This window comes from Pelodiscus sinensis, chromosome 1 (assembly GCF_052426305.1).
Source record: "Pelodiscus sinensis isolate ZL-2025 chromosome 1, ASM5242630v1, whole genome shotgun sequence".
NCBI classification, from domain to species: domain Eukaryota; kingdom Metazoa; phylum Chordata; order Testudines; family Trionychidae; genus Pelodiscus; species Pelodiscus sinensis.
Genome location: NC_143052.1, coordinates 122,419,555 through 122,432,736, shown reverse-complemented (window position 1 = coordinate 122,432,736; position 13,182 = coordinate 122,419,555). Strand labels below are relative to the sequence as shown.

The 13,182-nt window shown below is 38.2% G+C and overlaps 1 protein-coding gene across 2 annotated transcripts in view; it reads left to right on the top strand.

The window, feature by feature from the left end:
- ARFGAP3 (ARF GTPase activating protein 3) overlaps window positions 1-10,940 on the top strand; it is a 71,018-nt gene extending 60,078 nt beyond the window's left edge. For both annotated transcript variants that reach the window (XM_075899255.2, XM_075899250.2), the window contains 5 exons: window positions 829-966; window positions 5,084-5,207; window positions 6,662-6,752; window positions 8,780-8,901; window positions 9,829-10,940. In XM_075899255.2, the coding sequence (XP_075755370.2) occupies window positions 829-966; window positions 5,084-5,207; window positions 6,662-6,752; window positions 8,780-8,901; window positions 9,829-9,846 (493 nt within the window). In that variant the 3' untranslated portion in view covers window positions 9,847-10,940. The remainder of the gene's footprint in view (window positions 1-828; window positions 967-5,083; window positions 5,208-6,661; window positions 6,753-8,779; window positions 8,902-9,828) is intronic.
- The last annotated feature ends 2,242 nt before the right edge of the window (window positions 10,941-13,182 follow it).

Sequence of the window (13,182 nt, the reverse complement as noted above, 5' to 3'; positions counted from 1 at the left end):
ATATTACTCCATATCTATAAACTTTTAAAAAATATATATCCAAGGGTTTTTATTTATTTGTATTGGTGGCACATACGTACACATTACCTCAACATTGGTGCACATATCAAAATTGATTTTGCACATGGATGGAAAAAAATAGAGGGAATATTAACTAGAGGGCACCAAGACTCGGGGCTTCCTGCCTGCAGCAGGGTGAGCTGGAGATGGTGACTCCAGCCGGGGGGGAGCGGTACTGAGGCACTCACACACGGACAGGTAAGTTGAATGTCTGTGGCTTGCAAGCTAAATGAAAATGAGCAAGGTATTGAATCTGACCTGGAGGCTATAGCTTCCCCACCCCTGGGTTATTGGAAACCATTTGTAAGAGTTTCGCCTAGTTTAATCTGTTAGCTTTTGCAGGCATTTATTACAGGGGTTTTCAAACTTCAATTGCATCGCGATATCCTTCTGACAGCAAAATTACTTCACATCTCCAGGAGAAAGGGACTGAAGCCTGAGCCTATCCAATGCTCATTGCCCTGGGTGGCAGGGTGGTGGGGGAGGGGTAGAGGCTGAAGCTCACCTGCAACCTGAGCCCTGCTGCTCAGGGCTGAAGCCTTCAGGCTTTGGCTTTGGCCCTGGGCAGTGGGGCTCAAGATTCAGCCTGGGTCCCAGCACATCTGTCAGCCCTGGTGACCCCATTCAAAGGGAGTGGTGATCCTTTTGAGGTCGCAACACACAGTTTGAGAACTGTTGCATTAGTAATAGCAGAAGACTGGAGTGCTTTGAGTTTAAAAAAAGGAAATAGGCCAACTTATTTAATGCTTTTCTTCTTTTTTCATTCAGGTACTTTGATTCTGCAGAGTTGAGGAGCAGCACTTTTTCTAAATGGGATGACACTTCAAATTCCTTTTGGAAGAAGGACAGTAGTAACAGAGATGCTGACACAATTCTAACGTCAAAAATTGCCGACTATGCTGACAGGTAAATGAAGATAACTTGCACTAACTTAAGTACAAAAAGCTATACCTGCTCATCTAGGGCACGTTTACATAGCAGGGCAAAAGTCAAATTAAGATATGCAGCTTCAGCTATGTTAATTGTGTAGCTGAAGTCAAAATAGCTCAATTTGGCTTTTGGCATTGTCTATGCAGCAGGAAGTTGAAGGAAGAGCCCTCTTCCTTTGACTTTCCTTACTACTTGTGAAATGAGGGTTATAGGAGTCAAAGTAAGAAGTCCTCCAGCTCGACATTATTCCAGAATAATGCTGCTATGTAGACATACCCCTAGTTTCTGAGAGTAATCCTGATTACTTAAATGGTCCTGCCTATAAAACTAATACTAGAAGGATTTGGTCAAAACTGATCACTAGTAATGAGATTTCCTTACCTATGTAGCCTGAGTTTCTTCTGTTTCACTGTAACTTTTTGTTGGTGGTACTTATTATAAAACCTGCTTGCCTTACATTCAACACCCAACTGACATCAAAAGCTAAGTGTGGGACACTTCGAGCACTCTGTTAGCCTCATTAGCACCGGCACTACTGTTGACATATACTCCCCCCCTCTCTTCTTTTTCTGCTGTAAACTGTAAGGTCCCCCCTTTTCTTTCCACTGTGCTCATTTGAGGAAGTGGGTTTTGCCTATGAAAACTTATATATATATATATATATATATATATATATATATATATATATATATATATATATATATATATATATATATATATATATATTTATTTAAGTTGGACACTGAATGAATGAAATAATGATGCACGTGTACAATTGGAACTAAATTTACAAGCACAGATTTGATTTTTTTTAATTGGTCTAAAATATTTGTTTTCCATAGTAAATTACAACTGTAGTCTGCATCCTTTTTTGCTTTTACTGTACAGTTTATTTAACAATCAGTTTTGCACATCTTAATTTATTGACACCACCCAACATCCACACTAAATGAATAGCTGTTCTCAGAAAATAACAGAATTTGATTGTGCAACTAAAGAATATCAAAATGTATTCTTAACATTGTAATTTCCTGACTTTAGAGTACGTGTTTGTGATTCCTTGGCATTCTTTTAATGTTATATTTTTGTAGAAAATTTGAATATATTTTAGTTGACAACGAAATGTGGACAGTAATGATGAAACTATTTTTTTACATATTCATTTTGGGCAGAGCTTAACATAGGTGTGATTTACCTATGTAAATAACATAGGTGTAGAATTAATCTAATCCCTTATGACATTGGTTTTATTTGAATACATTTCTTTTGAATTAGTTCTTCTAATTCAAACCAACAAAACACATTGATTTAAATCTATAAGTCAAGTTGTAAATACCTATTTACTTATAAAATTGTTAATAAAATATGGTTCTGCCACTATCAGTTTTTTAAAGGAAAGTTCTTTATATTTATGGTCTATTATAACAGGGATAAGGGAGAGACAACACAAAACTGGGAGGGGTTCAAAATAATTATCTTTGATGTCTGTATACTAGTGTGAGAATAAGCAGAATGGGGACTAAGCAGGAAGAACGTGAAATGCTAATAAATAAACACAACTGTGATATAGTTGTCATCCCAGATACTTGGTGGGATAATATGGAATGCTGGTGTAGAAGCACACAGCTTGCTCAGGAAGGACAGAAACGGGGAAAAAGGGAGGAGGAAGTGTCTTGTATATTAAAAATGTACGCATTCAGATAGGAGACAAACTTGTTGAAAACTCTGCGTAAGAATAAGAGGTTAAAAAAAAAACCCTCACGGGTGAAGACTGTGGAAACCAGGAAGAACAAAAGGAAAAACTATGTAGCACTTTAAAGACTAACAAGATGGCTTAATAGGTGAGCTTTCGTGGGGCAGACCCACTTCCTCAGATCATATTCTGGAAGAGAATTGGCATGACCATATATACTAAAGGAATACAATGAAAAAAGTAAACACATTATTAAACTGACAAATCAGATTTAGTACAGAAAGTGAGGTGAGGGTGAGGGAGGGAGGGCATAGCTATTTCAGTCAATGAACGGCTAATCAGGGGTGATTCATTAGTCTTTAAAGTGCTACATAGTCTGATCTTGCGAAAACAAAAGGAAAAACTAACACGGCTACCTCTCTATTACTAACCAGGAAGAAGCGGTGTATTAGGCTTTTTTAAACAACTGGCAAAATCATTCAAAGCACAGGACCTGGTGGTGATAAGCGACAGCTATTCAGACCTATGTTGGGAAGATAACACAGCAGGGCACAGATTATCCAAGCAGTTCTCGAAATGCATTTGAGACCATTTTTTTTTTTTAATTTCAGAAGGTGGAGAAAGCTGCTATTTTAGATTTGAGAGGATTTTAGATTTAGGAGAGGCTATTTAAGATTTGATTTTGACAAATAGGGAGGAACTGGTTGAACATTTGAAAATGGAAAGCTGCTTCGGTGAAAGTGATCATGAAGTGGTAGAGTTTATGATTTTAAGGCATGGTAAGGAAAAGAGAAAAATAAGGACAGTAGTTTTCAAAGAGGCAGACTTTAGCAAACTCAAGGAGTTGCTAGGTAAGATTCCATGGGAACCAAGTCTTAAGAGGAAAAACAATTTGGCAGTTGATAGTCATTATTAAGGGCACACAAGTGAACTATCCCATAGCCTAGGATAGGAAGTATGGCAAGAGACCACTGTGGCTTACCCAGTATAGTCATGCTGGAATGGCATAGTGCAGGGGTGGGAAACCTTTTTTGGATCAGGGGCTGCTGACCTGCAGAAAAATCAGGCAGGAGTCACACACAAGTGAGAAGCAAAAAACAAACCCTCATTGACGTGGCCCCATAACCTTGGGGGGGGCCGAGGCTAGTAGATTGTGTGCTCCAGCCCCACGGGGAGGTGGGGGAGCTAGAGTGCCAGCTCAGGCTCCCCAATGCAGAGACTCAGGGACTGGATCCAGGCAAGCCAGGGCTACATCCAGCCCCCCAGGCATTATGTTCTACACCCTGGCATAATGAGAGGAGTCCCACAGGGATAAGTTCTAGGCCCACTTCTATTCAATATCTTCATCATTTAGATAATGGCACAGAGAGTACACTTATAAAGTTTGCGGATGATACCAAGCTGGGAGGGATTGCAAATGCTTTGGATATTAGGATTATAATTGAAAATGGTCTGAACAAACTAGAGAAATGATCTGAAGTAAATAAGATAAAATTCAGTATGGATAAATGCAAAGTACTCCTCTTTGGAAGGAACAATCAATTACACACACACAAAATGGGAAATAGAAAACATGACCTCTGAGGGAAGATAGAAAAAAAATTAGGTTTGTTTTGTGTGGACAAGAGAAGACTGAGAGAGGACATAATAGTTTTCATATAAATAAAAGCAAGTTACAAGAAGAAGGGAGAAAAATGATTCTTAATGATTGAGCATAGGACAAGAAGCAATGGGATTAAATTGTAGCAAGGGAGGTTTAGGTTGGACATTAGGAAAAGTTTCTTAACGGTCAGGATAGTTAACCATGGAATAAATTGTCTAAAGCGGTTGTGGAATCTTTCATTGGACTTTTTTAAGAGCAGGTTAGACAAACACCTGTCAAGGATGGCCTAGATCAGGGTTTCTCAAACTTCATTGTTCTACCACCCCAAGACAGGGGACTGAAGCCTAAGCAGTCCCAAGACCTTCTATCCTAGGCAGGGGGCCAAAGCCCAAGGGTTTCAGCCCCAGGCAAAGGGCATGTAACTTGAGCCCTGCCACCCAGCACAGAAGCCCTTGGTTTTCTGCTTCAGCCCTATGTGGTGTGGTTCTGGCTTCAGCCCTGGGCCCCAGCAAGTCTAAGTCAGCACTGGTGTCCCTCATTAAATTGCGGTCCCAAAGTACAGTTTGCAAATCACTGGCCTAGATAATAATTATCCTGCCATGAGTGCAGAGAACTGGACTAGATGACCTCTCAAGGTTCCTACTACTCCTATAATTCTGTGATTTGTAGTTGTCCTTGTGTCGTATTGACTAGCATTTATAAAAAGGGAGTACCTTTTTTGTTAACATGATTGAATTGAAAGCTTTTTTTATACTGGATAGAATTTAAAAACATAATGCAATTTTTTTAAACTTTAGGCCTACATCTCGTCGTAAACCTGAATATGAACCACCTTTAGGCACAGATGAGGCACAAAAAAAATTTGGCAATGTCAAAGCTATTTCATCAGATATGTATTTTGGAAAGCAAGATTATGCTGATGTAAGTACAAAAGTTTCTGTGCAAAATAAATATTTTTGGACGCTCAAATATTCTGAATATTTTAGAAAATTGTATCTCAGTTACTACTAATGGACAGTGTCAGTATTTCTGATTGGCTAATGGTCAGAGAGTAGGTTTCCTTTTGAGAGTTTTCTGAGACATATCACTGAATATTCAGTGTTTAGGCTTTTGACTTAGCTGTAACTGGTGTGGTATTTCCCTTTAAAAGAATTACATCTATAAATAATAATACTATCACTTCCTAGCAACTGTGCTAAAATAGAAGTAAGAAAGTAGGGAGTCAAGTGAATTTGTGTAAAAATGGTCTGCCTGATGATGAGTAAACATTTTCTTTCTTATGTCCTGTAAAGGTCTCAGCTATGCTGATTAAGAAAAATATTAAATGAACAGAGGTCTTGTCTTCGTGCTTATAATATGTAAACAAAACAAAATAGTGCAACCATAAGGCTGGACTAACCACACAGACTGATCCAGTCATTCGTTTTGCTAAAGCATTTTGGGAATCCATCATTTTACTGGTGGTTAGAATGTGAGAGAAACTGTAATGCTGCATTCCATTTTTCTGGGAAGGAATCATTGCCCATAATATATTATTTATGAAATTTCAACAGTGTGTTTAGTATTGTATAGAATATAGGAAATGGTACCTACATAGCTTATAATCAGGAAGATTTACAATTAGACTTTTGTGCAGGAACAAATTTATACCCATGGATGCAGGTATCTGCCAATATAAACTAGTATCCAAGGAATTACAGGGCTTTCCCAGAAACTGCAATTTAGAAAGGAGTAGAATGTGGGGCTGCTGCTCTCAGGAGCAAGCACCTGTATAGGCAGCTGTTCCAGTGTGGCTGTAGCACCCTTTATCTCACCTCATCCATTCCATACAGCTGTCTGCATCTCCTGTCAGGGTTGTGCTGGTGAGACTGGTGCCCATGGGTATAAATTTATATCTGCACATGGCTCTACTGACAGTTAACTGAGAAACCATTAAAACAAAGTATTGTGTGGTCAGAACAGATAGTATGAGGGCATTCACAGTGCATGCTTCCTCACTCTACAATTCTATGTGTTTCACATCTGTCTGGATGGCTGAAGGGAGAGAGTGAGTTCATTCTCCCTCTTTAGTCAATCATTGCCTTCTCTACTGACACAGACAGCAAATTTTCCAATAAATACAGGGTGTGGTGGTGGGTTTTGCTCTAAATCCTTGTCCATTAGGAACTTAGCTGAGACTTGAGACCACCGTCTCACTTTATGTAGAGCATTAAAGAACAACTAGATGGTAGTGACTTTCAGCTGTTGCTAGTCTTGCCTAGATTTTTGTGTGTTCTACAGGTGAAAGTCTCTGTAGCACACCATCAGGCAGCTGAGCAAACAAGCAAGACATCGATATACTGTTAAGTGATGTTGTATTTTTAATTGTTTTCTAGTATGAAGCTAGGGCTCGTCTGGAGAGACTTTCTGCAAGTTCCTCCATAAGTTCAGCCGACTTGTTTGAAGAGCAAAAGAAGCAACCATCAGGTACCAAAGGAAGGCAATGAGAGAAACTAAAATGTCACTGTATAAACATATTAAGAATAATAGTTTCCAGGTGTACTCTGTCAGCAAGCTAGCTCTGTCGTTTCCCACTAGATGAAATGTATAAACTGCAGCATTTATTGCAACAATTCACTCAGAACACTATTGGGCAAGTTTAATTATAAAAATACAAGGAAGCTCAATTAAACTTTTCTAACCTTCAAGGCAAGTCACTTAGTATTATTTGAAGCTCAATTTATGCCATGTATCTAGGCTATGACTTCTAAATGTTAAGTTTTTTAGTCAGTTGATGGGAAATGATTATCTTTGCAAAATAGGATTACGAAGTCTAGTGATCCAGTATTTTCAGATCTTTTGGATAGGTTTATATGGCACATAAATCATACTAAATAGATTTTGATCTTCATATATAGTAAGTCATAAACATAAAACCATTATTTGGGGGAGAAAGCAATCATAAGTGATTCAAGAAGACCTAGAACACTTAGATAGTGTTGTTACTAGGTTTTAAAATTATTTTTCCTTAGATGCCTTGTGGCATGTGTGTATTTAACAAGATGCATACTACATTTACATATTATTTGCCTAGCCAGGCTTCGGTGAAAGAAAACTGTCAGTCTGTTTTATGACATCCCTGTCCCGCTTGCATTAGCAGGCTGCAGTAGCAGGTGGGGCTTGTCATAGGTAGGTTTGAGAGAGAATAAAAGGGAGTATAGACGGTACTGCTCACAATGGTCATGGTTTCCTGCTTTCACCAATACCACTTCTTTGTCCTTTTCCCAGCAATAGTCAAAACCTCAGTTTTGACATGCAGGTTCAAACACATGAACCTTCCCCAGTGCTACTTGCAGCACCCTATATTGTCTTTGGGGGACATATTTCCCTTTTCAGCCACAATTGGAGCAAGATCACCATGGACAGTTATGTACTGGAGATCATCCACCACAGACACTCCATAGAATTCCTTTCATTCCCACTTCATTGACCTTCCCCCTCCTGGACTTTTCCCCAGGAACCCACCCCATCAGTATCCAGCAAGAAGCAGAAACTGGTGCTCTTCGGGGGGCCCTACAGCCTGTCCCACCTCAGTATAAGGGAAGAGGCTTCTACTCATCTTACTTCCTCATCCTGAAGAAGGGTGGGTGGCAGCATCCCATTCTAGAACTTCAGGTGGTGAACACTTTCTTCAGAAAGTCCAAGTTCCATATGTTAATCATGTCACTTATTCCCTACCTCTCCCGGGAGCCTGGCTCACTTCTGTGTAGATATTCACCTGTCCCACCAAACGTTTCTCCAGTTTTGGATAAGACCACAAAGCTACTGGTTTTAGTTCCTCCCATTTGGTATAACAACAGCTCTGTGAATGTTCCCAAAGATCTTTGTAGTGGTAGCAGGCTACTCTCTCAATGATTGGCTCCTAATAGTGCGTTCACATCAGAAAGTAACCTCTGTGAGACTTGCCCTTCACATGCTATTGGCATAACTTCAACCAGGTGGGTAGGTGAGCTAGCAGCCATGATGGCAGATCCGTCCAATGCTGGATTCCACCAGGACAAGGTGTTCCCGTGGCACCGCCCTGAATTCCACCTAAACCAGTGCATTTGAAGTGAAAACACAGTAGCTGTTTAATGACACACAGCAACACGACATAACAGTTTAGGAAAGGAAAATAATAATAATGTATCCAATTGAAATTTCCAGGAGGATCTTACACCCTGTCAATATATAATTGCTCAACTTGGAATGTGGAGTGTACAGTTTTAGAAAATAGCAGGTTTGGTAGGAATATGTGCAAATTCTCAAATGGAAATTTGGAAATGTAAAGCAAGATGAGTCTTGTGTAATGTGAGCTTTTTAATCTAAAGATGATGATTTTTTAATTTTTAGAACTTTAGTTAATATGAACATTCAGATATTCATGGGATTGGTTCAATGTAGTAGATAATATCTCTAAAAACCTGTTATTTTTTCCTATAGTATAATTACAAAATGTTTTGTTTCCTATATAGGAAACTACAGTATTGCAAATGTCTTGCCTTCAGCTCCTGATATGGCTCAGTTTAAACAAGGAGTGAAATCAGTGGCTGGAAAACTTTCTGTTCTTGCTAATGGAGTCATGACGTCTATACAGGTTAGTAAACTAAAGACATATTTAAAAAAATAAAAGGATCAATATTGAATGAAGTCTTGTCATGAAGATTTAGTAGCATGACTCTTGTTAGGCTGTGTATATGTTGCCACTTTAAGTGCTAAATCTTTAGTCACGTAGGTAGGGATGAGAAAAAACTTCATCCTAAGTAATAAAAGATTTAGCACTGGAAAGAACCTGAATAGACAGCACTATATCACCAGAAGTTGTATTCCCAGCAATAAAGCTACCACCTCTTGTACAAGGTGTGGGGTTTTTATCCACAGGAGAGCTCTTACCTAGTGATAGAGAATTGACTATGCTGCCCATGTTAGTGCTGCAGAGACAATGCTGTATCATGGGCAGTGTAGACATATCCTTAATTAACTCCTCTGTGGAGAAAAGTTTTTATACGATGTGGCTGAAATGTCGGAGAACTTTCGTAACAGATGGTAAAATATTTAAGGCTTTTTTTGATCTAATTAATAATTCACTTTTCTTATGCTGTTTATATCCCATTTTAGAGTACCTAGTTGTAATGTAACTAGTAAGCTGTTTGTCTCTGTAACTGTCCTGATTGAAAAATGTACCACAGCGTCCATGGATAGAAGGATCAATATTTTTAAAAATAGACACTGAATCTTAAAATCCTAAATTCATAATTAAGCACCTAAGTAAGAAACCTGTTTTTTCAAAAGTACAAAAAGTCCAGCAATTCCTATTGAGCTCAGATTAAAGAGCTGTTGGGTGTTTGAAATTGAAGAGCCCAATATTAAGCCCTTGTTTTTTTTTTTTTTAAATCTTGGACAATTTTCCAAATGTGGCGGCTTCAAAAATTGAACTTCACTTTTAATGAATATTACTGTATTTATCGTGCTGTGGAAGACATTCCCATGAGTGTTTTTGTTTTCTTTTCCCCTTTTTTTCTAGGATCGATATAATTCTTAACCAGATGCATATCAACGTTATTAAGTATACTAAAGAAGAATTTCTCTTCAGCTATGCCAGGGATCACATTGCTGATTGAAATGAAAGCAGCTTTAAGGCTGTAACATATTTTGCAAGTTGTTCTGTCATTTTTGTTTACCATGTTACTTTCTGTTTCTTGGAATTTTTTAACTGTCACTTTATTTTTATGTAGCAAAAACCTTATAGTAACTTGTTACATCACTCATGCTTTTGTTCCTTTATAGTGTTATATCTTCCAGTGTCCTTAGTGTTATATACATGACATCTCTTCCTCTCTCTCGCTCTCTCTCCCCCCTCCCTCCCAAATTGGCTGTGGGGCAGGGAAGAAAAAGGTGGATAGATGAACTCTTACATGGAAAGATGAGACTTCATAAGATGAATCTCTGCATCTGTAGTCATAAACCTCAGGTGCCACATGTATACACAGTTTGGCTGCTTACATGTTTTGTCCTGTAGAAATGAAATCTTTTAAAAAATCATACATTGAGATATTTACTGTATTATAGCAAAATAAGGACTTGATTTGGACCTTTGTTTGTCAGGAAATAGAAGCTCTTGAAATTTGTTGCTCAGCATTAAAATAAAAGAACATTATTTCTTCTAGAAAATATTTTGTTTAGGGTGGAATATGAGAAATATAAATTCTCAGAATACATAAGGTAATAGATTTAATTTTGTCATGCGATCTATCTATTTATTCATAACTTTGAGAATATTAAAAATGCAATATAGTCTTAAGTGCTTTTAAACAATCAGTATCATGTACAAAATGAACAGAATTCAAGTATACATAATTATAGAGACAAATAGAGTAGCATAATTGAATATTTAGCATTAAGTATTTGAATGATCTTAAGTTTTTTGATAAATTACAAAATAGATGAATAAGAAAATATAGTGGGCTGTGTTTTAGACAGCCTGGAATTTGCTGTTGACAAACTTATTGCAAATTTTATGGATCTAAAAAAACTCCCCAAATGAGTTTCCAACTCACTCTGGTCTATAGTTTTATTTCTTAAACAACTCTCAAATTTGTAAACTTCTAAAACCTAATAAAAACCAATTGAAATCAATTGTATTTTCTTTTCTGCATATATGTAGGAGCTGAGTTTTTAGTTTTTTTAACCCACCATGCATGTTTAGTCTCTCTGGGAACACTGTGCTTGCTGTTTGGAATGAGTCTTTAATTAAAATATAGTGAAGTGGACATTTCATATCGGTTTTTTTATGTTTAAGAACACCACTGATTTGGGAGTGGGGGAAGGAACCTGCAGTGCTAGTAGCTTTGTAAATTAAGATTTTAATGTAGTGTTCATATGTAGCTCCACTTCTTATCTAACCGGCCAAATATGATTCAAGTTCTTTACATTTAATCTTAATCTTTACTTGCTGCTTTGTGTGGTATATCCTGATGTATTAATCCAAAAATCCTTAATTTTTTTCTAAAAACTGTACACAGCTGGACTGTTGTCCTAGTTAACTACACAGCTTTACTTTAGTAGATAGTGGTGGTGTGTTTTTGCAAGAATAAAGCAGAAACAAAAAAAGTCCTGATACTATTAAAAAGGAAAAAAAGGGAAATGCTAATATAGGACATCCATAGGGGTTATATACATGTATCAATCGGGCTGACTGCTGTTCTGGTGCTTAAACAATATACTCATTTGCCCAGTGGAGTTGATAGAACCTGGATGTTACTGTGCCATGTTTATAAATACATTTGAAAGTCAGGTTCTCTGGCATAAAGCGTTCCCTTGGAATGTGGAAAGGATTGTACAATCTCTCACTCTAAAATCATGCTGGAAGGATACAGACCTCATTAGTCATGCGAAAGTCAGAGGGAAAGTACACGTAGACCTCAGGACTGCTTCCATTTAAGAGCCTGATTCAACTCCCACTGAAAATTGAAGAGCTTCTATTGACTACAATGGGAGTTGGATCAGGGTCTCAGGCAGTGGTGAAACTGCCTATGTCAGTGGCAGAAATATAAGTTTTATAATGTGTAATGAGAAAATGAATCCAGAGGTCAGATTCTTTTTAGTATAATTATATTTAGCAATTGCTGAGGTGGTTGTTCGCAGCTAAAAAATGAGCCTTATACTTAATAGACAAAAAATGCAAAATGTGTTAATGTTAAAAGTTTAAAAAGGCACTAAAATGTAGCTTATCCCCACAATAGAAGTTCTTTGAGTGCCTGCCCACACAGATTCCAGTCTTGGTGCACATGTGTCCCACACGTGCAAGAATGAATTCTTTTTGCATAGCAATGTCTGGTGGGTCCCATCTAGGCTCTAAGAGCTCTCGCAAGAACCTTAGCTGAGTGTACCAGAGTGGGAGCCTCAACCAGCTCTCTGATTCTTATTGCCTGTGGTGCAAAATAGAACTCCACAATATCCATGCCTCTGCCTACAGAGAGGTTACTTAGAATTGTTACTTAGATAAATGTAGTTAATACCTTTGATAAGAAAAAAAATCTTTTACAGACGTTCAGGATTGAGGGCAAGTAACACAATCTCCCAGCACATGGGCCTAAATGGCCAATGTCAAGTCTATAGAATTCAAGATTTGCCTGCCCTCCAACACCGAAATGCCTGTCAATTCTTGACATTCCAGATGCCTCTTATGCCTAGAGAACACAATGTAAACTGCTTAGTGTACAAATCTTTCTCCAAGTGTGCTTTTAAAGCTAAAGAAGGCAGACTTGTATCTGTGTGGGTGTCTTCAAATCTTGGCAAGTAACTTGACTGACCTACTTGACCCAGTTACTCTCGCTCCTGTAGTACGGCAGCAATCTTTGATGTCATCCCAAGCACATGGAACACTCAGAAATCCTGCTTCTTTGCAGCTCTGGCATCAGCTTAAGAAGTGGGCCACCAGGTTTATTACAGCAGAGCAGGGAATGGACACATCTTTCAGTCATGAGACAACGTCCTCCTGCAGGGCTCCATGTATATCTAAATCACAATTGGCATTGATAGTCCCTCCCCACAATAAGCTGCATGCTGCTCTGGTACAACTCAGGGCAGACTGCTCTCTGCCAATGCACTGGATGGTTTCTTACAGATGGCATCGACAGAGAAAACAAGCATCAGTAGCATACCAAAGTGATGGCTTTTCATGTTAAATAAAAATGTACTAAAATGTAAGTAGAGAATAGGTTTTGGGGCCTCAATTTAGAGAGTAATGAAACCTGTTGAATTGTGGGTGAAATAAAGTAAGACCGTTCTGAGGCAAGTTAGAGAGATATTGGGATATAATCCCAGGTCACTGTAAATGTGTTTGACACTAACTGGTTTTAACAGAAGCTCTAGAGGA